The 24,202-nt window shown below is 39.1% G+C and overlaps 1 protein-coding gene across 7 annotated transcripts in view; it reads left to right on the forward strand.

Moving 5' to 3' along the window:
- LOC131243264 (protein ACTIVITY OF BC1 COMPLEX KINASE 8, chloroplastic) overlaps positions 1-23,752 on the forward strand; it is a 48,169-nt gene extending 24,417 nt beyond the window's left edge. The window contains exons 12-23 of one of the 7 annotated variants that reach the window (XM_058242474.1): positions 3,260-3,348; positions 3,486-3,610; positions 3,808-3,888; positions 3,977-4,037; positions 4,165-4,219; positions 4,322-4,421; positions 4,551-4,640; positions 17,246-17,305; positions 17,404-17,527; positions 22,733-22,769; positions 22,971-23,171; positions 23,299-23,752. In XM_058242474.1, the coding sequence (XP_058098457.1) occupies positions 3,260-3,348; positions 3,486-3,610; positions 3,808-3,888; positions 3,977-4,037; positions 4,165-4,219; positions 4,322-4,366 (456 nt within the window). In that variant the 3' untranslated portion in view covers positions 4,367-4,421; positions 4,551-4,640; positions 17,246-17,305; ... (2 more) ...; positions 22,971-23,171; positions 23,299-23,752. Of the gene's footprint in view, positions 1-3,259; positions 3,349-3,485; positions 3,611-3,807; positions 3,889-3,976; positions 4,038-4,164; positions 4,220-4,321; positions 4,422-4,549; positions 4,641-17,245; positions 17,306-17,403; positions 17,564-18,381; positions 18,686-22,732; positions 22,770-22,970; positions 23,172-23,298 lie in introns of those variants that run through there. The other 6 variants (XM_058242473.1, XM_058242475.1, XM_058242472.1 and 3 more) reach the window with 6 other exon arrangements.
- Positions 23,753-24,202: the final 450 nt, after the last annotated feature.

Below are 24,202 nucleotides of genomic sequence, written 5' to 3' on the forward strand. Positions count from 1 at the left end.
AGGCTCAAGAATATCACGAACATGAAGCCGCATCAGGGCATTATATGCAGCCCGAAAAATGATGAGAGACTCCCCTGAAGACGACTGCTCAACTGTCGGGGTGGAAAGCTGTCCCTCAGGAGCAATTCTGGAGGCAACAGAAGCAGCGACACACGTAAGACGACCATGAAGCTGCTAACAATAATCAGCAGTGTGATTGGTTCCACCTCAATGTGAACAAATGCAAGAACTATCACGTCCTCGTCCACCACGACTACGAAGATTACGATCGCTATGACTGCAATCTCCCTCGTAGCCTTTACGTTGACCACCATAACCAGAAATGCGCTTTAAACTCAAGGATGGTGCCTGAAGGCTAAGAGAGTATTGATCACCTGCAAGATGTGCCGAACACTCTGGTGGCACAAATGAATGGGAAGGAAGAGCAGAGACAGTAGCGTGCTGGCACATGGCATAGATTATTGTCAATGGAAAAAGAGGATCTTGCATAACAACCTGATCTTGAACATGAAGATAATCAGAGTTCAACCCGGCTAGGAATTGCATGACTCGGGTATCATCTTGCTGCTTATGGGCATGTTCATGATCCTCTTTATATTTGGAAGGAAGAGGCTGATACAGGTCCAACTCATCTCACATGCTCCGAAGTGTCAAATAGTAATCTTTTAATGATCATGAATTTTGTTGGAATCGAATAATTTCCTGAATAAGCAGGAATACCCGTGAAAATTCTGAGACTCCGAGAATATATCATGAAGCGTATCCCAAATGCCTTTAGCCGAGGATAAAAATATCACTGAGTGGCTAATCGAAGAATCCATACTATTTAACAACCATGCAATAACTTGGTAATTCTCCTTTGTCCAAGACTTGTATGTAGCATCTGTAGAGCTTGGAGGATCATTCAAAATATACGACAACTTCTCATGGGCTCCTAAGAACACTTTTATAGATTGCACCCATTGAAGATAGTTGTCACCATTTAACTTAATGGAGGTAATCTACGAGGGGTTGGATTCAAGAGAGCCCATGCCAAGAGATGAAGGCCCTTTGTTGTCCATAGGAGACTCCAAGTAAGAAGAATGGATTCAAACAACCCTTTCTCACTTAATCCTTCAAGGGAATGAGAGATAAACCTCAAACAATTAACAATTGTCCAAAATAACAAGAAATCTGGTCAGATCTGACGCAACCGAGTGAAAAGCAGCCCAACCGCACGTCCATTTGGGGTTAAAACCTACTCAAACATGAATCTTAGCTAAAAAAATCCTCGATGAGTAGCTTGGGAGGAAGATTTTGGTCCATATTAAGCAAAGAAACCAAAGAAAAACCTACCTATTTGAGGTAGATCGAAGAAAAACGGATGAGGGACCCGATTGTCGAATTTCTCTATTTAAGCCAAAACACCATAAAAGGAGGTCTAAAAAATTCTGAAAAAACCATGACAAATCTTACAAAATCAAGATCTATCAAACCCCTAAACTTTTAGCTCCAAGGGGGTCCATGCGTCCGTACAATGCTGACATCGGTTGTATGGCTGCTGACATCAGCAAGGTGACGTGTCGCCTCTCAACTCGTTGGATGCGGAATGCCCTGATCTATGCTCTGATACCAAGTAGAAGGTGATTTGATGATTTAGATTGTGGAGAAAAGAGGAGAAGAGTGAGAGAGAAGAAGAAGAAAGAGGAGAGTTTGGGGGAAATGTTGTGTTAGCCAAGATGCCCTAACACACAATGTTTTATTAGAATAGAGCATATAGTACACTGCAGGAGAAGAGGAAAGTATGCACATGCACTTACATTAAAAGAGCTACTAACCACACACACTATACACTAACACTCTTTGGAGAGTTCTGTAAACCGAAAACCAGGGAGGGGCTGGCATTAGATCACTTAGAAATATGAATATTGCCTTACTTGGTAGATGGTTATGGATATCTGGAACAGAGAATGAAAGTCTGTAGAAACAAGTCATCTCGAGAAAATATGGGACTGGTCTCAAAGGGTGGCCCACATAATGGGTCTGTGGAAAGCAGTGTTTCAGAAAGAAGAGATGCTCTCCAAGGCAATAGCTGGGAACCTTGGAACGGGAGATTGTATCAGTTTCTACGAGGATTTGTGGTGCTATGATAATGCATTCTGCAAAGCCTACCTCAAATTGTATCATCAGCTGGCTTGTGAAAAAGAGATAATGGTTTATCAGGTTTATTATAGCCTGGCATACAGATAGTGTAGATGCAGACTTTTGGGAGAAATCTTGATGACAAAAAACTTGTGAAACACATGCATATGATGGAATGCTTGAGCAGGTACACACTAAGGCCAAGTGTTAGGGATGAATGGAGTTGAATTGCTAGAGTAAAAAAAATGGAGAATTCACTGTAAAATCATTTTAGTCAGTTGGGGACTCATGGGCAAGTACACTGATGATGCCATGCTCCTCCTGGGTTATCGCTTTCACATGGCTTTTTAGCAGCAACAAAGTCCTAACGATAGATAATTTTGGGGATGAGATGTGATCATTACAAATGGTTGCATTTTATGCATTCGGAATGAGGAGATAGTTGACCATTTATGTCTGTGTTGTGGGTTTTCTCAGGTAATCTGGTATAAGTTTCTGGATCAATTCAAAATGGATTGGGCAATGCCTATTGCCTAGCGAGATCCAAGATTCTTCCGAGCATCAGATGGAGTTTGGTTGGGAAAGAGAACATAAATGTTTGGAGACTTTCGCTATTGTCGGCAATTTGGTCGGTTTGGAGGGAACGCAGCAATAGAACATTCAGGAACAATGTGGAGCAGTTTCAGGAGAGATAGGGGAAGGGGGATACAAGTTTCCATTAAATTAAGTGAAAAAAAAAAAGAAAAAAAAGAACACAAGGGCTACAGTTGGAATCGGGGTTTTATGGGCCCTAAAGGCCAACGCAATACCAGGGTAGTCTTAGAAGAAGAAAGGGACTCATAATAATGGTTTATTTTAAGATGCTCCCTCATCATCTTTCTTTATTTACGATATTGGCTTTAAGATGTACATTTTTGGCTCTTTGAGCCCAATCAATGAAAGCAATGTTAATAGTAAAAAAATTAGTGGCACAACGATAGAAGTATTTTCTACATTTAATGGCCATCAATTCTATCCCGAAACACATACTAGCTAACTTTGTATGCCTAATAACTCCCTGTTACCACCAATCAAATCTGAAATGATAATTGTTGATGTACTGAAGACAACTAGATTGACAAGTCATTCGTTTGTGCAGGTGCTCCAAGCCATGATTCAGATGGGTGTTCTTGTGCCTACTGGAGATATGACGGCAGTCAGAAGGACAGCTCAGTTCTTTCTCAATAGGTGATTTAAAATTAACAAAGATGGAAGAAAAAGGAAAAAGAAAACATGAGAACTGATTCTCAAGCTGGACTTTGAAAAAAAGTTGATTGTTGAGCTCAATAATTTTTACTGATGCATTTGATGTTAACTGCATACAGCTTTGAAGAGCGCCTTGCAGCCCAAAGAAAAGAGCGAGAGATAGCTACAGCTGAACTTGGATTCAAAAAACCACTCAGCAGGGCGGAAAGAATTGAAAAAAAGAAACAACGCCTAGCTGCAATTGGTAAGGCATTCCATGCTCCTCTTGTTCAAGTAACCATTTGCACTATGTCCTCTGTAGGTCGGATAATTGTGCTTTTTTCTGCTATTGGGTAGTACTTGTAGATCTTTAAAATTTCCCAGTTCTGTCACTTTTAATGAATACTTCACAATTTTGTCATGGGATGTTGTTTATTCAAGATTTTTGTATTCTGTTAACAGGAGAAGATCTATTGGCCATTGCTGCCGATCAACCTTTCCGTTTCCCTGCCACTTTCACATTTGTTGTTAGAGCCTTTTCAGGTATAGGAGTTAGGAAAGCTAGTCAGTTCATTGCTAGATATCATTATATGTAACTTTTTACTCAGAAGAGAAAATTTCATCTGTGCAGTATTAGATGGTATAGGGAAGGGCCTCGACCCTCGATTTGACATTACGGAGATTTCCAAACCGTGAGTATAGTTTTAAAGATGTTTTCATTTTTCTTTCCATTGATACATAGGAATTCGTTTGAGGTTAGTGGCTGGTCATGTTTTTTTGAGCCTGACATGCACTAAATGCCTGACCTTGTATTGCTAGCTATGCAATGGAATTGCTAAGGTTTCATGAAGCAGGATTTGAAGTAATTGTGAAGGTAAGCTTATTGAATTACTTTCATCAGTACCATGATCCTGTCCACTACAAGTCTATGATGATATGCTTCTCATATTTGGAATCAATCCTGTGCTTTTTACAGGACTTCAAAGAAGAGATGGGAACGACAATCCCGTGCATTCTATAACATATTTAGATAGGCTGATAGAGTTGAAAAGCTGGCTGAAATTATTCAACGATTGGTAGGAAAAGAAAAGATTCCTTCACCTTGATTGGCCATTCATCCAAGTGGTTCAAGTTAATGTGGTGCTCCATCGATGGTTTTGTCCTAGTATCAACTTCCTTGAACTGCATGGGCGTCTCTTTTGCAGGAGCAAGGTGATCTGAAGCTTCGAGTGCGAACACTGGAATCTGAGAGGGCTTTCAAATGGGTTGCAGCTGTTCAAAAGACAGTTGGAAGTGTGAGTTTAGTTGCACTCTCAAGTCTCACTTTGTACCATCATTGTCTTTAAGCACATTCTCTACTTGTCCATCCACCGTGGGGTCCATCCGGTAAACGAATTGGATCAGTGAATAATGGGGCCCACTTTTAAGCCAAAGATATTATGAATATCCTCGGACCTTGGGTCAAGGATAACCCCTCCACAAAAACCTGCTCCTTATATTATGTCAGGGGAGCACGAAATAAAAGAAAATTTACAAGAATACCTTTATGACTTTTAAGTTCTCTCCACGTCTACACAACCCACTACTAACATAATAAACACGTGGCCTTAAAGATAGGGCGAGTCACCCAAAATCATGAATGTCCATCACGGTCCTTCAACACCCCCACAAAGCTGGAGCATAGATATCATATATGTCCAGCTTGGTAAAAAGATCATCTAAATGAGTTTGAGTGTTAATGAATATATCTACCAGTTGGTCTGGAGACCTCACAAATGGCATGCAAATCTACTTGCTGACAACTTTTTCTCTCACAAAATTATAGCCAATCTCAAAATGCTTCTCTATCATGATAGACTGAATTATTAGGAATATGAGATGCAGCTTGATTATCACAATGAAGCTTAATTCTACTTTCAACGTTAAAACCTAACTTATTCATCAACGTATTTAAACACATGAGTTCAGATGTGGTATGTGCTATTCTCTTGTACTTTGCTTTGCACTCGAATGGACTACCATACTTTGCTTCTTGCTTCGCTAATTGACCAAATTACCTCCAACATAAGTAAAGTAGCCTGTAGTTGACTGCCTATCCAAGGGAGAACCAACCTAGTTTGCATCAAAACATCCCTCAGTTCTAAGGTGACTATTGTTCTTGTAAAGAATCCACAATCGGGAGCACCTTTAAGATATTTGGAATTTGCAATGCCACTTTCATATGAGGAACATGAGGAACTGTATAAACTGGCTAGCTACACTTAAGGGAAAAGTAATATATAGTTGAGTGATTATTAAATACATCAATTTAGCGATAAGAGGATGGTATCTTCTTGGATCATCAATCAAGTCTCCTTTATCTACATTCAACCTTAAATTTGGATCCATGTGTTTCAACTGGTTTGGCACCAGAAGACCAGTCTTGACTAGTAAGTCCATCACATATTTTGTTGCAAAAAATTAATGCCCACCTTTGTTCTGACTACTTCAATACATAAGAAATACCACAATTGGCCTGTCTTTCGTATATAAGTGCTTCTGAAGAAACTCCTTTAACTTTCCAATGCTTGCATCATCACTACTTGTTACAGCAATGTCATCTGCATACACCACTAACATAGTGATGCTTGTGTGACCATGCTTCACGAACACTGTGTGATCAGTTTAACCTCACTTCATGCTCATATTCATTTGCCACTTTACCAAAATTGTTGGACCTAGTGTTTTAAATAGCGGTAGCGTGTTGCGTAGCGTTCAACCCTCCGTAGCGTGTAGCGTAAGCTACACAATACTTCTATTTTTTAATAAAAAAAGAAAAGAAAAATATGATAAATATTAAATAGTAACAAAAAAGCAAAATATATAAAAGTCACATTCTTAAAAAAAAAAAAACATGCATTACAGTGGACCCCACGCATGTGGGCCATGCCATACACACACCATAGTGGACCCGCGCATGTGGGCCATGCCATACACACACAACAGTGGACCCCATGCATGTGGGCCATGCCATACACACACCACAATGGTCCCCACGCATGTGGGCTATGGCCGCGCATGTGGGTCATGGCATAAAACACCACAGAGGACCCCCACACGTGGGCCGTGGCATAGAACACTACAGTGGACCCCACGCATGTGTCCCACGTGATGGTTGGATGAGTCAAATCCATGCCATAGACACCACAGCCCCCATAAAAAGAAAAAAAATTGAAAAAATAACACAACATTTCAGTATAAATAAAAATAAAACTCATTAACAATGATTAAAGGGCTAAAACATACCTTGAATAGAGATTTAATCAACTGAAAATTGATTTTTGGGAGTTACGTGTCCGCGCGGCTGCGAAAAGAGGGATACGCGATTTCTCACTTGTTTGGGCTTCAATGCTTCTGAAATTCCAGCAAGATGATGCTCTTGTAATTCCGATTGAACTCCAAAAATCGGATTTGAGAAAGGGCTCTTCGAAATCTTGGAATCAAAGCTTCAAAAATGAGGAACCTGCGGCTGCTGCGGCACCGCAATAGGGTTGTTCGAAAGCCCTAATACGATTGTTTTAAGTTTAAAAAAAAAAAGTCTTATAATATGAGTCTAACACCACTTACTCAAAAGGAAAGATGGCCAGTCACCACCATTTAAAAGCAAGTTTTTAACTAAAATGACTTTTATTTTAAAATTCTTACGGTAGTCTTGAGGCGTACGCTATATACGCTACACGCTACTTATGTGTAGCGTACGCTACAGCCCTGGTAGCGCACGCTACTGCGTATTTACGCTATTCCGCACGCTATGTAGCGTTTTTTGTACGCTACGCTACGTAGCGTACGCTACACGCTACGCTACCACGCTATTTAATACACTGGTTGGACCAAACTGTAGGAGACTGTTTTAGGCCATAAATTGACTTATTAAGATGACATATCTTATTTGAGTCCCCATGAGCAACAAAGCCTAGTGGTTGCTTCATATACACTTTTTCAATGATATCTTCATGGAGAAATGCGTTCTTAACAACTAGCTGATACAGCGGCTATCCCACATTTGCAACAATGAAAATAATGACATGCACATAATGGAGCTTTGCCATGACAGAGAATGTCTCAAAATAGTCGATATGGAGGGTCTGGAAATACCCTTTGGTGACTAATTGATCCTTAATTGCTTCATTGAATCGTCAAGGTTGTGTTTGACCATACACCCATCTACATCCTATGGCGTGCTTTTCAGCAGGTAACATAGTTAACGTCCAAGTGTGATTCTAATGTAGAGTGACCATATCTTCTTCCTTAGCCTTTCCCTATCCATCATGACTCGACACCTCCTGAAAGGAATGAAGAACAAACTACAACAATAAAGCCAAAGCAAGAGTACAAAAAGAAGAAGATAAACCAGTAAGAGAGAAATTGAGATATGGAATATTGGGCATAGTAGCGTTTACTCTTATGAAGAGCAATTGGTAAGTGAGCTTCACTGGTACTCGAGGAAGGATTGGGAGGATGTTGATCTTCAGATGGAGAGGATTGATCAGATATGGTCACGATTGGTGGCACAACATTACCATGGTTGCATCGTCTAGTATACACTTTTATATTGGAGCTGAGCTTTGTACAGTTGTCTCCCTTTCAGGGGGTAAAACTTCAGGTACTGCTGGGATGGCGGTGGGTATTTCATTAGACTGTAGCATCTTACCATCCTTAGAAAACTAATGTGTACTCTTGAAAGAGGTAACATCAACTGAGACATGTAGTTTTCGTGAGAGCGGGTTGTAGCACTTGTATCCACGTTTGGTATAAGAGTACTCAAGAAAAATACATTTGATGGTTTTAGGTTCAAATTTGTCACGTGAGTGATCAATTTGATGTACAAAACACACAACTAAACAACTTATGAGGAATAGAGAATATAGAAATGTTCAGACACAAACTAAATAAAGGGTTTGACTATTCAGAACAAACGAAGGCATTCGATTGATTAAATGACATGTTGTCAGGATAATATCACTCTAGAACATTTTGGGAACCTTCATATTGAACGACAATGCACATGTTATCTCAATTAGATTTTGATTCTTACATTCGACAACTCCATTATGTTGCGGGGTGTACACACAAGAAGTTTGATGAATAATACCATAAGAAGACAAATATGACTCAAATGCATTAGACACATTCCCTAGCATTATTTGAACATAGTACATAGATGTTAACATTGAATTGAGTTTACACTTTTATATGAAATCCTTTTAAAAAAAAAGTGAAGACTTCAAAACGGTCTTTCATTAAATATAATCAAGTCATGGGAGAATGATCATTTACAAAAATAATGAAGTACTGAAAATCAAACAAACTAGGAATACATACAGGCCCCCCCACATTAGAATGTACCAATAAAAATGTAGTTGCACTATATTTTTCCACTCAAACCAAAAGGGAAATTTTACAGGATAGCTACAAGACCAGTCATACTTTTTGGGACGGAATGTTGGCAAGGTAAGGAACATCATGTTCATAGGATGAGTGTAGCTGAAATGAGGATGTTGAGATGGATGAGTAAGGAATGATAGCATTAGAAATGAATGCGTTCGAGGGATCTTAAGAGTAGAACCAATAGGTAATAAGATTAGGGGAGTAGACTTAGATGGTCTGTTCATTTGCAATGGAGACCAAAAATCACAACGACTAGGAGTGAGTTGGTACAAATTGAAGGCTCTAAAAGGACAAGGGGAAGGCCCAAAAGGACATGGATGGAGGTAGTAATAAGAAAGACTTGATGACCTATTATCTAAAGGTTTGGCCTTTGATAGAGTGGAATGGCGGAACATGAGTCATGTAGTTGTCGCCAATTAATTAGGATAAGGCTTAGATGACGATGATCATGTTTTTTCCACACAGGGGGGGAAACTTAACTCTGTTATGCTTGCCTAACTCGCAAGCTTCACGTTTTAGTTTAGACACAGAAGATTAGGATGAAACTGGACTTTTTAAACTACTCAAGGGTGGATGAACAAGCCTGCAATGCTAGTGAACCAAGGAAACTTTTGTCCGTAATGTAGCGCCAACCTTTCCATTATCGAGATAACAAAGGTTGCTAGCTTCAATCATCCATCTTGTCTTTAAATCTTAAAATATGCAACAAGAATCTACTATCTAGGGAAGATTGGGTGAAGCCACTGTTGGAGAATTCGAGGTTTGATAAGATTTCAGATGCAGATGTTGTATCTATGGAGAGGCCTTTTTCTGAAGAGGGAGTTAAAGCTATGGTGAATTCTCTGGGGAGGGATAAGGCTTTGGTTCTAGATGCATTCCCGGAGGCCTTTTTCTTAGTGTTTTGGGACATGTTCAAATAATGTGATGAGATTCATGTTGGAGTTTCATGAGAGGGGTTCAGATTTAAGGCTTTCATTCATCGCTATCATTCTAAAGGAAAGTGTGGATTGTCTGAAGGAATTTAGACCAATTAGTTTAATTGGTGGACCGTACAATATCTTGGACAAAATGCTCATGTCTAGGTTCCAGATGGTTTTAACGGGGGTCATCTCGAAGGCTCAAGAGGCGTTTATAGTGAGAAGATAGATTTTAGATATTACACTTATTGCATGTGAATCCATCGACACTCAGTATAAAGTGGGCAGAAAAGGCATAGTATGTAAGTTGGACATAGAGGAGGCATGTGATCATGTTGGTCGGGGCTTCCTAAACTACATGCTTAATAGGTTTGGATGTGGGCAAAGGTGGAGAAAATGGATGTTGGAATGTCTTTGATTGGCAAGATTCTCGATGTTGGTTAACAGGTTTGAAAGGCTTCTTCAAGGCTTCTAGAGGGTTATAGAAGGGTGATCCGCTTTCCTTGTTCTTGTTTGTTGTTGTAGCAGAAGCTCTCAATAAAATGTTGGATAAAGGTCAAGTGGTTGGCTTGTTCCAAGGTTTTAGGATGGCCGATGTGGGTCTCCAGATCTCTTACCTAGTGTTCGAAATATCGATACTATCGGCCGATCTTATCGTTATCGCACCCATGCGAGACGATACACCCCCGATAACCCCCGGAAGATACCAAAAAATCTCAAATTCGATATTTCGACGATATCGCGCGATTTCCTCGAAAAAATCGAAACTATAATTTTCCAAAAAAATCGAAAAAAAAAAACAAGAAACTAGATTTCGGTACCTGTACAAGAGATCGTCATCATCGAAAGCTTCCATTTGGTGGGCCATTCCAATCGAAGTTTCTTTCGTAGGTTAGTGGAGGCAAAATCTTTGATTTGGGAGAGAAATCCGTCAAAATCCGAAGAAATCCGGGTATTTGGGCAACATCGGGGGAAATCCTCGTCGAAATCTGGAGAATCCTCGCCGGAATCCGAAGATTTGGGAGATTTTGGGGCCGGAACCCTCTCTGCCTAGGAAAAAAAGGGCGTTCGGCCCTGGTTTTTGAATAGGGTGGCGTACCGCATGAAATCGGATTGCGTACTGAGTTACTCAGTACACTCTTATCGTACTAAGTAAACTCAATTGGGCCCACCTTGAATGTATGTGGTCTATCCACGCCGTCCATACATTTTTCCGGATCATTTTAGGGGTTGAGACCAAAACCGAATTATATCAAAAGCTCAAGTAGAACATACCAAAGGAAACAGTGGAAGTATTGGTTTCCACCGCTGAAACATTTCTAAGGCCCCCAGTGATGTTTATTTGTCATCCAAACTGTTCATAAGATCACGTAGACATGGATGAATAGAAAACACAAAAATCATCTTGATCTAAAACTTCTGTGGGCCCCCAAGAACTTTTCAACAGTAGACTTCAATTCACACCATTTCAAGTGGTGTGGTCCACTTAAACTTTGGATATGATTAAATTTTGGTTTAAAGCCCTAAATTTATATAATGAAGCGGATGTACGGAGTTGATACAATGCATGAATGACGGTGGGCCCCACAGAGTTTACTCAGTACGCTTAGCGTACAGAGTTACTTAGTACGCAATCTGCTTTCGTACCGCACACCACCGACTGGTGTGTTGACGTCGTCACCCAGTTCTGTGGGTCCCATCATGAGGTATGCGTTATATCCAGGCGAGCTTGTCGTAAGACTTGAGCCAAAAATTAAGACAGATCCAAAGATCAAGTGGACCACACTGAAAAAAGCAGTGGAAGATTAAAGGTCTACCATTAAAACCCTTTTGGGTTCACAAATTTTTTGGATCGATATGATATTTGTTTTTCCTCCTCATCCAGATTTTTGTGACCTAATGAATGGATTGGATGAAAAATAAACGTTATGGTGGGCGTTATGGTGGGCCCTACAAATGTTTTAACGGTGAGAATCAGTCCCCACAACTATTTATGGTGTGGTCCACTTGCGCTTTGGATATTACTCATTTGATCTAAAATGATCTCTCCAGATGCATGAACGGTATAGATATAATAAATACATTACTGTGGGGCCCATTTCACTTTGAACCGTTCAAACAACCTAAGCAGGAGGAACGCCTGTGACGGACGCGGATTTCCTGCGAAAGACTTTCGCATTAAGTTCCTGTGCTGGGAACCAGGTGGGGCCCACTATGATATTTGTGAGAAATCCTACCTGTCCATCCATTTTGTGAGTTTATTTTAACACATGATGCCAAAAATAAACCGTTTCCAAAACTCAAGTGAACCGAAAACATGATAATTGAATATCCATAGTTGAAATATTCATGGGCCATGAAAGTTTTGAATCATGCTGATATTTGTGATTTCATTTCATCCCAATAGGAATGAAGTTATTAATGGTATGGATGGCACGTAAACATCACTATCGAACTCAGGTAGGTTTCAACGGTAGGAACTTCCCGAACCACATTTTCCTTTAGCACGGCCCACTCGAGCTTGGTTCATTTTTGGCATATTGTCCTGAAATGAACTCACAAAACTAATGGAAGGGGAGGATTTCTCACAAACATCACAGTGGGCCCCATCTGGGTTCCCAGCGCAGGAACTCTCTGCGAAAGGTTTTCGCAGGAAATCCGCGTGCGTCTGGGGTGGGAATGACGTAGTGAGTAAACTCTATGGGGCCACTATAATTCATGTATTTTATCTGCTCCATCCATCCATTTTACCATATAATTTTATGATTTTAGCCCAAAAAGTGAAGCATATCCAAAGTTCAAGTGGCCCACTAATGGTCAATCACCATTGTTTCCTATGATATGGTCTACTTGATTATTGGATCTGCTTAATTTTTTGCATAATGTCCTAAAATGATATAGAAAAACAGATAGACGGGGTGGATACTGGATATAGTTGTCTTAGTTCAATCGGATAGCGCAAAGCTTAGGACCCTCTACAAAGGAAACCTATTATGTGCCATACTTTTTTGAGATTTTATGATTTAAAAGTGTGTATGGAGGTCTTTTTTAACAATCCCCAAAGTTTCATTAAAAAATTCAACCATTTTCCCAATGTTTCCCCCTGTTTCCCAAGAAGTGCGATAAACTATGCGATACAAACGATATATCCCGTGTAATAACCGATACGTATCTGTTTCCCAAGGGTGCGATACATTGTGCGATACCGATATTTCAAACACTGCTCTTACCTTTAATTTTCGGATTACGTGATTTTATTTTGTGAAACGGACAAGGTAATGGTGGATAATTTGAGGAAAGTAGTAAGGTGCTTTGAAGTAGTATCAGGGTTGAGATTCAACATCCACAAGAGCAAGCTTCTAGAGGTGAACATGCTTAAGGAAGAGGTGGAGGAGCTAGTGATAGTTTTTGGATGTAGGGCGGGGTCTTTTCCATCGTCGTAGATGGGCTTCCCTCTATGTATCGGTAAACCGGCTAAACGCATTTGGAACAAGGTCATTGAAAGAATAAAGAGGAAGTTATCGAGGAGGAAGTCTTGTTACTTGTCCTTAGGTGGGTGGATTACTCTTATCAAAGCAGGTATATCCAATATGTTGCTTATTATATGTCGTTCTTCAAGTGCCCCAACTCGGTGTTGGATGAAATAGATAGGATGCAGTAGGAATTCTTGTGGAGGAGGAATGGGGAGAAGCAAAAGTTTTTATCTCCTTAGATGGGACAATGTGTGCAAGCCATATGATGGAGGAGCAAGGATTGGAGAGTTGCAAAGCGTAAACTTGGCCATGCTTGGAAAAATGGTTGCAGAGATTTAAGATAGAGGAGGGGAATCTTTGGAGAGATGTAGTAGGTGAAAAGTATGGCATCCATGATGGACGGTGGGGGGTAAAGGGGTCCTCTCCTTATAAGGGGTCAAGGTTCTGGAAGGCAGTCTCAAGTGTGGCTAGAATGTTTTGGGAGGGAGACTCTTTATAGGGGATGGGGAGAGTCAGATTTTGGGAAGATGTGGGGATACGGGATGGTCCACTTAAGTCAGTTCCCCAATCTAGCTAGCTTAGGCCCGAAGGCCAATTTTCCAGTAGCGCACTGCTTCACCTACAACGGCAGGGTGGTAGTTTGGACGCCTCCATGCCAAAGGAATTTGCGAGATGAGGGGCGGAATTTATTAGGCTTCAAGTTAAAATTCAAGGTTGCAACCCAGTATTGGGAAAAGGAATTCTATAGTTTGGAAAAATGGTAAGTCAGGTTGGGTCATGGTCCGTTCTCTCTACAAATGCTTTGAAATCCTTCTAGGGATGCGCATAATAGTCACATAGCTAAGATTAGGTCCTATGCGGGGGGAGGAAGAAAAAGTGGTGACATTTGTCTGGCTTGTGGGGAGGAAGAAAGTTCTAACTATTGACAATCTTAAAAAGAGATCATTGGTACTTCCTAACATATGTCATGTGTATGGCTAATGCGGAGCCCATACATCTATTCATCCAGTGCCCTTTTGCCTAGAAGGTTTGGGATGGATTCCTTGGTTTTTTTTGTTTTTTTATGGAGTAGGTTTTCTTGTAGTCAAATGAAGACCACCTTTTGGCATGCATGGTGGAGTTGGGAAATATGGTAGGATGATTTGGCATTGGTCCGCATGGCAATCCTTTGCGGGTTATGGAGGGAAAGAAATAGTCGTTGCTTCCAAAATAAAAGTGGAACAGCAGGGGAAGTGGTTAGGAGGGTCAAGGTTGAGATGTTGCGGTGGGCTTCATGCATTAAGTTTTGTGATATTTGTGCATAGGTTGTTTGCTTTGTAGTTTTATGCCGATTTTGGCGTGTTTCTAGTAAATTTCTAGTTGTCTTTTAGAGGGGAAAAAAAAAAAAAAACAAACAATTCCATGAATTAGTCATCTTTCTTACAGAAAATAGACTTCAAGGAAATTTTGGGATATACATTATGGATGATTATGAAAGAGAAGATGTAGGGTGAGCATTACCCAACCTAGACACATGGGTTGATGTACTATCAACTAAGGAGACAAAAGAAATAGGAGTGAGAGACCTAAACTCCAATAGAATACCTAATTCACCAGTCATATGATTTGAGGCCCCTGAATCAAATAGCCCAAGTTGCATTTGCAGAGGTAGTAAGACACATCATACCTAAGTAGCAAGAGTAGCAATGGAAGGGGATGCTTGATTACAATGGTCCTTTAACAATCTTGCACGCTCATCCTTGGGCAGTGTAATTATATCACTTGCCGTACTTAGTTCAGAATGAGAAGTAGGCCTCAACACATGCCTTCAGAAGTATGATAAAAAAATCTGGGCTTGATTTTCCCAAGTTGGCTTGCTAGTGAGATCCTAACAAAAATTAACTATATGTTCAATAGGACCAAAGTGGGTGCAATATTGATTTCCACAGCCTCTACCACGACTGCCACTAAAATCTGGACCTCTGCCTTACCAAGGGTTTCTATCACCAAAACGTCATCCCTTTGTATCTCTACCACCAAATCGACCACCAGCATTACCACGGCTATGACAATCAACACCACGAGGATTTCCTCCATCTCCTCCACTGGAGGAAGAAGCTAAACTAAATTGATCAAAAGAAGATAAGATCAGTAAATTGATCAAAGAAGATAAGCTCAGGGTGGGCACACTTATTGCACGTTGAACACTTGCAAAGCCTTCACTGGCAAAAGGGATTTCACTGTCTCTAAGAATCTGGGCTTGCATGGGCTCAAACTTGAGGCAGAGACCTGGAAGAATTTTGCTACACAAAATCCTTCTCACTACCTCCTCATAATCTCATAATCAATTGACAAAGGTTGATACACATTCAGTTCTTACCACATACCTTGTAAAGTCAAATAATATTCTCCAACACTCTTATCATGTTATTGTAATGCGAAGATATTTGCTATAACTCATAAATACGAGTTAGATATTTCTCATCAAAATATGTCTCCTTTAAATAGTCCCACACTTCACTGTCTTGAAATAAATAATATTGGCACTAATATTTTTTTCCATTTTATTCCATAAGAGAGCCTGTATTTGTGCATCTTCAGCAATCTAATCATCATACCCTGTGAAGTTTTCATTGGGTTTTGTGTTTGCTAAATACTTCGACTCTCTCCTACATGTGATGAAAACTTCCACTGATGTGGCCCATTGTAGATAATTCACACCATGAAGCTTACTCGATGTGATTTGAAGATTCATGGACTCATTTTGAGTCAAAAGACTATTCTTGGCATTCCTTTTTTGGCTCCATTCAACAAGATGCAGGAAGGATAGAATATCAAGGGAAGAACTGAAACTTGAAATCACCTAACAATGGCTACTTTGAATCATCACGACTTGGTTTATGAAAAGGGAGGGAGAGAGAGAGAGAGACTTCTCATTTGCTATCAACATCCTCTGGAACTTTTCTTGAGTGAACACATTTCTAAGGGAAAATAGAACATCTTGTAGTAGTACTTTGTAATGATTTTCAGTAGACCCCATGGTTGTTCAAGGACCCTTTCACGTGTTATGTCAGATATAAAGGAAAATCAATTCTGGCTTCAAAGGGGATTCATCTTCTGATGAATAAATGGAAATATCACCTTGTTGGAAATGTCATTTTTACTTGTAGTCCCAGCTGGACTTCTTTTTCTTCTCATTGGAGTTATTTCATAATGACTCGCCATGGTAAGAGGGGAGGTGGGGGTTTGGAACAAGAGCACTTGGAGAGCGCAGTACAACGGAAAGTTATATGCTGTGTTCGGGAAGGATGAATCACACCCGAAAAAGAATCTATTGATTCTCTCCCAATTGGTTGGATCGTAGGTGCAATGATTTACTTCATGGGCAAGGTCTCTAGTAAAAGTCTAGGGCGACCCAGCTACGCCAGGGAAAGAATCGAAGAAAGAGCACCCAGGATTTTAAAACCGCTCTGCTACCCATAATCATTAAGAAAAGAAGGGGAAGAGAACATGGGACAACACTAAATAAAAGCAAAATTACAAGAATACTTTCATGACTTTTTAAGTTCTCTCATAACTACACCTACACTTACTCAACCCTCAACTAACATAAGAAATGCATGTCGCCTATTACATGGACCATTCCAAATTTCTCATCATCCACCAACAAGGTGGGCCACAATAATCACGACTGCCTGTCATGGTCCTTCAACATAGACGCCTGTTTATTGACCATCTGACCTGATTCCATTAATCCATACCGTGGTCAAGTGCTCACATACAACAGCGCCTGACACCAAAATTTGCTAAGCTGTTTTCATCTCTTTTTTTCAAATATTACTATTACGAATTGTATAACAGGACAGTTCTATTGTGAGACTTTGGAATTTAGAGTTTGGATTTTTTATGACAAAACTTTATTAAAATAAGAGAGTTTTAGTGCATGATTTATGACCATGTTGAAAGTTCTCAGCTTTTCTATTGTCATATGATCTTCCATCATGCACTTTCAGATGCTTAAGAAATTTCTGCCAATATAAATTTTCTCTTATTACTCTTGAGTACTCAACTCATGACTGAGAAACTCTCTGATTAAAATGACAGGCGGTAGCTGCAGGAAGCCTAATAAACCTTGCTACAGTTTTGTACCTAAATTCTATTCGCGTAAGCAATTTCATTTGAGTTGTATCATCTCTCGAATTATGAATCAGTTTCTCTTTGGTTTTCATTTCTTGTTAGTGATAAACGGTTTCCTTGCTTAGGTCCCTGCTATTGCTGCATACACAATATGTGCATTTTTCAGCGCACAAGTTCTCTTTGGTATTCTCAAAGTTAAAAAATTAGATGAACAGGAAAGACTGATAACAGGCACTGCTTGAACAGCTGGTGAGTGAACGTTGTTAATGTATTATAATTTTTGTATCTCTATGCTTTCTTTTTATTCTGTTTAGCCTTTTCTTAATTGCTAAGTGCATGTTTTCATATGTATTTGATTACTTCATGATTGAATGGAAATTTGTAAATATCATGTTCAAGGAAAGTGTTTCTATGATTGTCATTCTTGTAAGCAGACACACAGTAAAATATGCCAACTTTAAAAATTTTAGGAACGAAATTACCTCGAACATGTAACCACAATCGTCTTTTTTGATGCATGGGGACGAAGGAAAGCCCGCCAGAAATGTTGATTCTAAGTCACGAGGGAAGAGAACACTAAATACACTATAGGATATTCAAATTTGGTGGATTGGGGTTTCTAGGAGGGAAGTGATTTTTTTAGGGCTAGGGTTTTAAAGGAGAGGTATATTAAACAAAATCCCTACACCTGTATTTATATCTCGTAGAGAAATCTCAATTAGAGTTAATAACTTTAATCTCTTATGTTACAATGGTAATGAGGTGTGCTGAATTACCGTGCTCCCTCTTAATAAGAAAACTTGATCTACACCTTCCAAAAAGATAGATCTATTGTAAGTTCTCTAAAAATATTATCCTCCTAGGTGATGACATTGTACCAAATCCACAAGTGGACCAGAACCAATTCCCAATCTTGAACTGCTTGTCTTAGACCATTGATCTTACCTTAGAATGGATTGATTAGTCAGTTGTAGAAAACTGGTCTCGTGGCTCGTGTGGCTCAATTCACACATTATGAATAATCAAGTATTTGTCGCTTATACGATCATCGCACGGGATCTAACCGATCAACTAATGATTCATTCCGATTACAATATATATAGGCTTACATGATCTGACTGGGTATGGAGCGGATCGTGCTGATTTGTGTGAGATTTCATCCTGATTATCTTATAAATCAGGGTGGAGGTACATCTCATATGTACATACATTTGAATATGCATTACTCCTACTGTTTATACCTGTCTAATGGTCAACAAACATATCCCATTTAGAGGTATTACTAATGGCGATCGAGCCCTCAACGACCTGCTTCCTGGCAAAGTGATACCTTGTCTTGATGTGTTTTGACCTTTGGTGAAACTTGAGATCTTTTGCAATGGCTATGGCTGAAGTATTAGCGCTGTAGATTTGGCCAGAGAAAATAGTAAGGGTGGAAATAAGAGAAAGGGGAGAGAGTTGTATCTCCTCTCCTCTTAAGCACTTTATTTATAATAGAAGGAGATAACTATCATTTGAATTAAGCAAATCAAGAACAACTAAAAGACAGATATTGTTGTGTACACTTACGATTATGGTGCTTTGCATGTACACACAAAGCTATGTACTCTAACACAATTATGGTACTTTGCATGTACACACAAAGTTGTGTACACTAACAAAATTATGGTGCTTTGCACGTACACACATAGTTGTGTACTCTCAACAGTCGCAATATAAAGTAATAGGCTTTCATTAACCATATAGCCTCCCAAGCTATAATGTTGTAGGCAATGTACTCTTGACTCCATAGGTGAGAGACCAGTAGATGTTTGTTTTGTCCTTGACCAAGAAATAGCTCCCCTGTTAAGAAAGAAAATGTATCCGGAAGTAAACCTACTGCTATCTTCATCTCCTTCCTAATCAGCATTAGTAAATCCATGTACTCCTAGATCACCTCTGTTATAGCATAAGTTGAAGTCTCTAGTGCCTGCAATTCATGAAAAATTATCTTGACGGATTGCTAATGAGCAAACCCCATGTTTGACCGTAAGCGACTGACTTAACTGACGGCATGTACTGGGATGAGTGCACAACATAGCATATATGAGACTGTCGACTGCATTAGCATAAGGAACATTATGTGTTTTCTATTTTTTTAGATCATTCTTAGGACACATACTCCTACTCAACTTGAGACTCTTTTGTGTTGGCATAGCCATAGATTTGCAAACTTACATTCCAAAGCGATTGAGAATATTTTCTATGTAAGTTTGCTGAGACAAGCCCTTAAATATCTTAAGAACGATTCTTTTCACTTTTTTACTCCGAATATATAGGTTGTTTCCCTTATGTCTTTAATCTCAAAATTCATAAACAACCAATGCTTGGTAGCATTTATCATCTCCAAATTATTGCCAGCAAGAAGAATGTCGTCCACATACAAGGACAGGATTAAGAATGTATTTTTGGATGTCGTCACATAGACACAATGGTCTTCCTCGTTCATGACACACCTAAAGGCAATAATTGGCGAATGGAACATTATGCACCATTACTATTTTAGCCTGTATATTGATTTATTAATTCTGCATACTTATTCTCGTGACCTTCATCTCATAATATACATGCTGCGACTTGTAGATTTCTTGATCCAAGTCACCATTCAGTATTTGCAGACTTTACATTTGTATAGAATAATTCTTAATGGAAGTGAAGTTCGCTATAGGATAGAAAGTCTCCTCATAATATATGCCGTGAATTTTGAGGAGATCCTGATGCAGGACACATGATTTAATGCTAGCATACAACGTGGAGATAATGAAAGAGTCCGTAAAGTTATTCAATTACCAAAAGATGCTAACCCACCAAGTAATTAAGAGTAAACAATAGGAAATAAAATCTGATTTAATCTAAATTACATTCTCACATGCTAAGAAATCACATAAATCAATTAAAACTAGGCCCGATGGAATGATAAAACTTCCAATTTAGCATAGGCATGTTCCACACTCAAGAGATAAATTTGTAGGTTTTACGATTAGGGTAAGGAAGGGAAAAATCTGTAATTTGAAAAATTAGGGTTCATGGGAATTGGGGATGTTGGAATTAGGGTTTTTTAGAAATTTGGAAAAATATTAAATTGAAGATCTAGGGTTTAGAAGGTTGTAATGGAAAGGAAGAGAGAAAGACAAGAGAAGAAGAAGAAAAATACCTTTCGAAGAGGACAAAGAGGAAGGATGTACCTTTGGAAATCCACCACCAAACAAGCTTCTACCCTTCCACAATTTAATTGGAATGGAGAGTTTCTCAAAAAACTTTAAAAATTGAGGAAAATTCCTTCACACAATAGTGCTTTTCTCTTCTTCTTTTTTTCTTCTCAAATCTCCACTAGGGTTGGAACTCCATCCCCTTGTGCTTTTATAATTAAAATTCAGAATTAAAGATTTAATATAATTACAACTATGCCACTCACTTAAGTGAAGTGGACCATCATCCAAAATAAGAAAACTAAAACATTTATTATCAATATCAACCATCCATAACTCCTAAAAAATATTATTTTTAAAAAAAAAAAACATAAAGAAAGTAAAATCAGAGTCCAAGGGGCCCAAATCTAAAAGACTTGGTGGCCCGATGGCTTGATCGATAAGATCCAACAATTAGATCGACACGAAATAGAAATCCTATGACTAAAATGATCTCCTAAGCACCTCATATGCATCATCCCAAAGTGGGGTCTTCCTTATGCATGTCCAATGCATGTGGGGTCTTCAAAATGGCCCGACGTGCCCCATCTAAAACTCGTCTCCTATCCACAAAGAAAGTTGCACTGATATGGGTGGTCGTCTCCATCTCTAGTACACTCGAGTAGGTCTTTTGATGTCCCCATCAGATCCCTTAACAACAAGTTTGGCCTTAAACTTGTTAATGTTTCCATCAATTTTTCTTTTTATTTTCCAGATTCATTTGCTACCAACAAATATATTTTTTTTCTCTAGTGTCAGGTCAACTAGTTCCCAGACCTTGTTTTTTATCGTCGAATTGAATTCCTTGTCCATGGATTCCATTCATTTACTGGCAAATGGTGATGCAAACACTTTCTGATAGGAACTAGGTTCACTTTCATCAACCACGACGATATTATAGCATTCTCTGTCAATTTAAAAAAAAATAATAAAATCCAAATTCTACCTCGTGCTCTCATAGGTTGAGGATCCCCAGAGCTCCCACTGTCATTAACAGCCGTAGGATTGCTCCTACAGTCGTGAATAATGGGTAGAGTTGTCCTACTCAGTGTAGGAACCTCAAGTAGCTCATTTTGCTCAATTGCCATCCTCTGCCTTTTCCTAGTAGGATATTGATCTTCAAAGAAGTTGGCATTGTAGATTCAGTCACGATGATGGCTCTATTTACATCGTAGTATATTACATATCTGAGGGAGTATTAGCGGTAACAAATAAACGTACACTTAATTGTCCATGACTCTAATTTATCTCTACAATGTGAAGGGATTAATACATGTCCCATGGATCCCTATGCTCTCATATAAGATAGGTCAGCTTGCAGCCTTTCTATAATTCATATGAAGTAATGAGGACCGATATGGTGGGGACCTTGTTTAGGATATATATTGTGATGAGTAACGCACTCCTCTAGAATGATTCGGATAGGTTCGCATGTGACGTCATTGATCTCACCATATTCAGTGAGGTCTTGTTTCCCCTTCTAGCAACTCCATTTTATTGAGGGGAATAAGACATGGTCAGTTGTCTCTCTATTCATTGCTCATCACAAAAGCTTTTAAACAAAGTAGAGGTATACTCTCACTCTCAACTAGTTCTAAAAATCTTGATCTTTCGATTGAGTTGGTTCTTAGCCAACATTTTGTCTTAAAACATTTGATAACCTCAAATTTATGTGTATATATCAAACCATGTCTCGAATGGTCAATTAATGAATTTCATGAACTAGGTGGTCCCTTGATGAGTGGCATAATTCATCGGACCACATATATCCGAGTGAATTAGATTGAGCAGTTCATCCGACCTAGTTGTCTTGGAGAATGGCTTTTGTGTTGCTTTACCATATACATAATATTCATGTAATAGTAGATCTTTTTTCTTTTTTTTTATAGAGTACCAAGTAATCCTTCTTTGACTAATTTGGCTAATCTATCTTTTTTCCATATGCCTTTAGCATAATCTTTTACAAACTCATATCTTATTGCAATTGAATCATTTGACATTGAAGCATTTAAAGAAATAATAGAATTAATCAAGGTTATTGCAACAGTTTACAATTTATATTAACCATCCATTAATTAAATAAATAAATAAAAACCATGAGCATGAATGATTTCTTGTCCAAGTAAAATAACTGAATCAGCCTCAAAAACTACACTAAGATTATCCCTACAAAGGAAATGAATCAACACTAAAGTTCTTCTTTATGCGAGTATAATGTGTCATGCAGGACTATTGTACAGTCACCGCATACGCAAAGATGATAGGTCCCAACACCTTAGGTTTCTTCATATGCCTCATTTCCCATGTACACGCATGGTTTTCTTGGCCTCATTGGTTGAATCCGTCCCACTGCCTCGCACAGGTCACGTTGCCTCTGAATCCATAAATTTGTCCAAGTTAGAGGCATTGATGGTGAGGATTTATGTGCAAACATTAACTGAATTGAGATTAGAGTTAGATTAAAGAGACTTCATTTTTTTTCTTTGTGCCTGGTGTTGCCACTTTCAACTTCAACTGTGATTCTAGCCATTCTCGGATGCAGAGTTACAATTTCTACTGCCCGCTTCTTCTTCGCCTTACCCTTGTGAGGTTCATTGATGGCCACAGTAGTCAAATCTTTGGTAGTGTGCCTTTGTGCTGCCACCTCCAAATGGTGCATTAGATTTGTGAGTCTTGGCACAGTTGTTGTGTAGGAGTATGTTCTTTTCATATAACTCCCACAAATATGGTAAAAGTCCTAAGCACATCTTGAATCTTCTGCTCATTAGTGAATGGTTGCCTTGCTTCTACCAGATTCAGAGATCATCGATGTAATCTTGATTATGTGGCCTTTCATCGAGGTGTTTGTCGGCATATGATATGCCTCCAATTGCATCAAGGACTCAGCCTCAAAGTGGATACGTCTGCAAACTTCTCTACGAAGGTATCCGTTAATGCTTCAGCAATACCCATCTTCCTAAATGATCCAATGAGATCATTGTACATGTTGCTAAGAGTGGTTTACCTAGCCAAAGTGCCGTTTCGTGCTCACGTATTATAAGTGGCCATAGCACACATACCTCATCACCCTCAGCTGGTTTCACCATCACAAGAGTCAAAACATGATGAATGTTTTGTTCAAAGAGCAAGAATCTCATGTTATGCTTCCATTTTGGAAATTTGTGCCATTTAATTTTCACATATGCAAAAATCCTCGAAAATAGAAGTCATCTTTACAAGTGCATAATAATTTAAAAAGATTTTATCATATCAATTCATAATTATAATGTATAAACACAGAAGGTAAATCGTACTTGTGTTAGATGATCACAAATTACTAATCTTGGTCAGTAATTAAAGGTTCCCGAGCCAAAATATGTGTGCAATGCTAGAAGTCAAGGTGTTCCATTAAAACCATTATTGGCAATGAGTGAGCATTCAGTCGTGATCCTTATCATTGGATTATAAAAACAAGGGTTTTGATCTCATTCTTGGGTGATCCAACCATTTGATTATGGATCTTACCATATAGATCTTCTATTGATCCCTTTCATTGCTTGATATTTCATGTTGGTCGTGTCAAATCCAGTACATTGAATGCTTGATGAGATCATCATGACACGGTCTTCTTGATAACTTGGTGGGCCCCTCATAAGGCAAGTGGAATTAGATTTACGAGTCCACCACTAATCAGCTAATGACATTATTTATGTGGCCC

The sequence above is a fragment of the Magnolia sinica genome, chromosome 4, assembly GCF_029962835.1.
Source record: "Magnolia sinica isolate HGM2019 chromosome 4, MsV1, whole genome shotgun sequence".
NCBI classification, from domain to species: domain Eukaryota; kingdom Viridiplantae; phylum Streptophyta; class Magnoliopsida; order Magnoliales; family Magnoliaceae; genus Magnolia; species Magnolia sinica.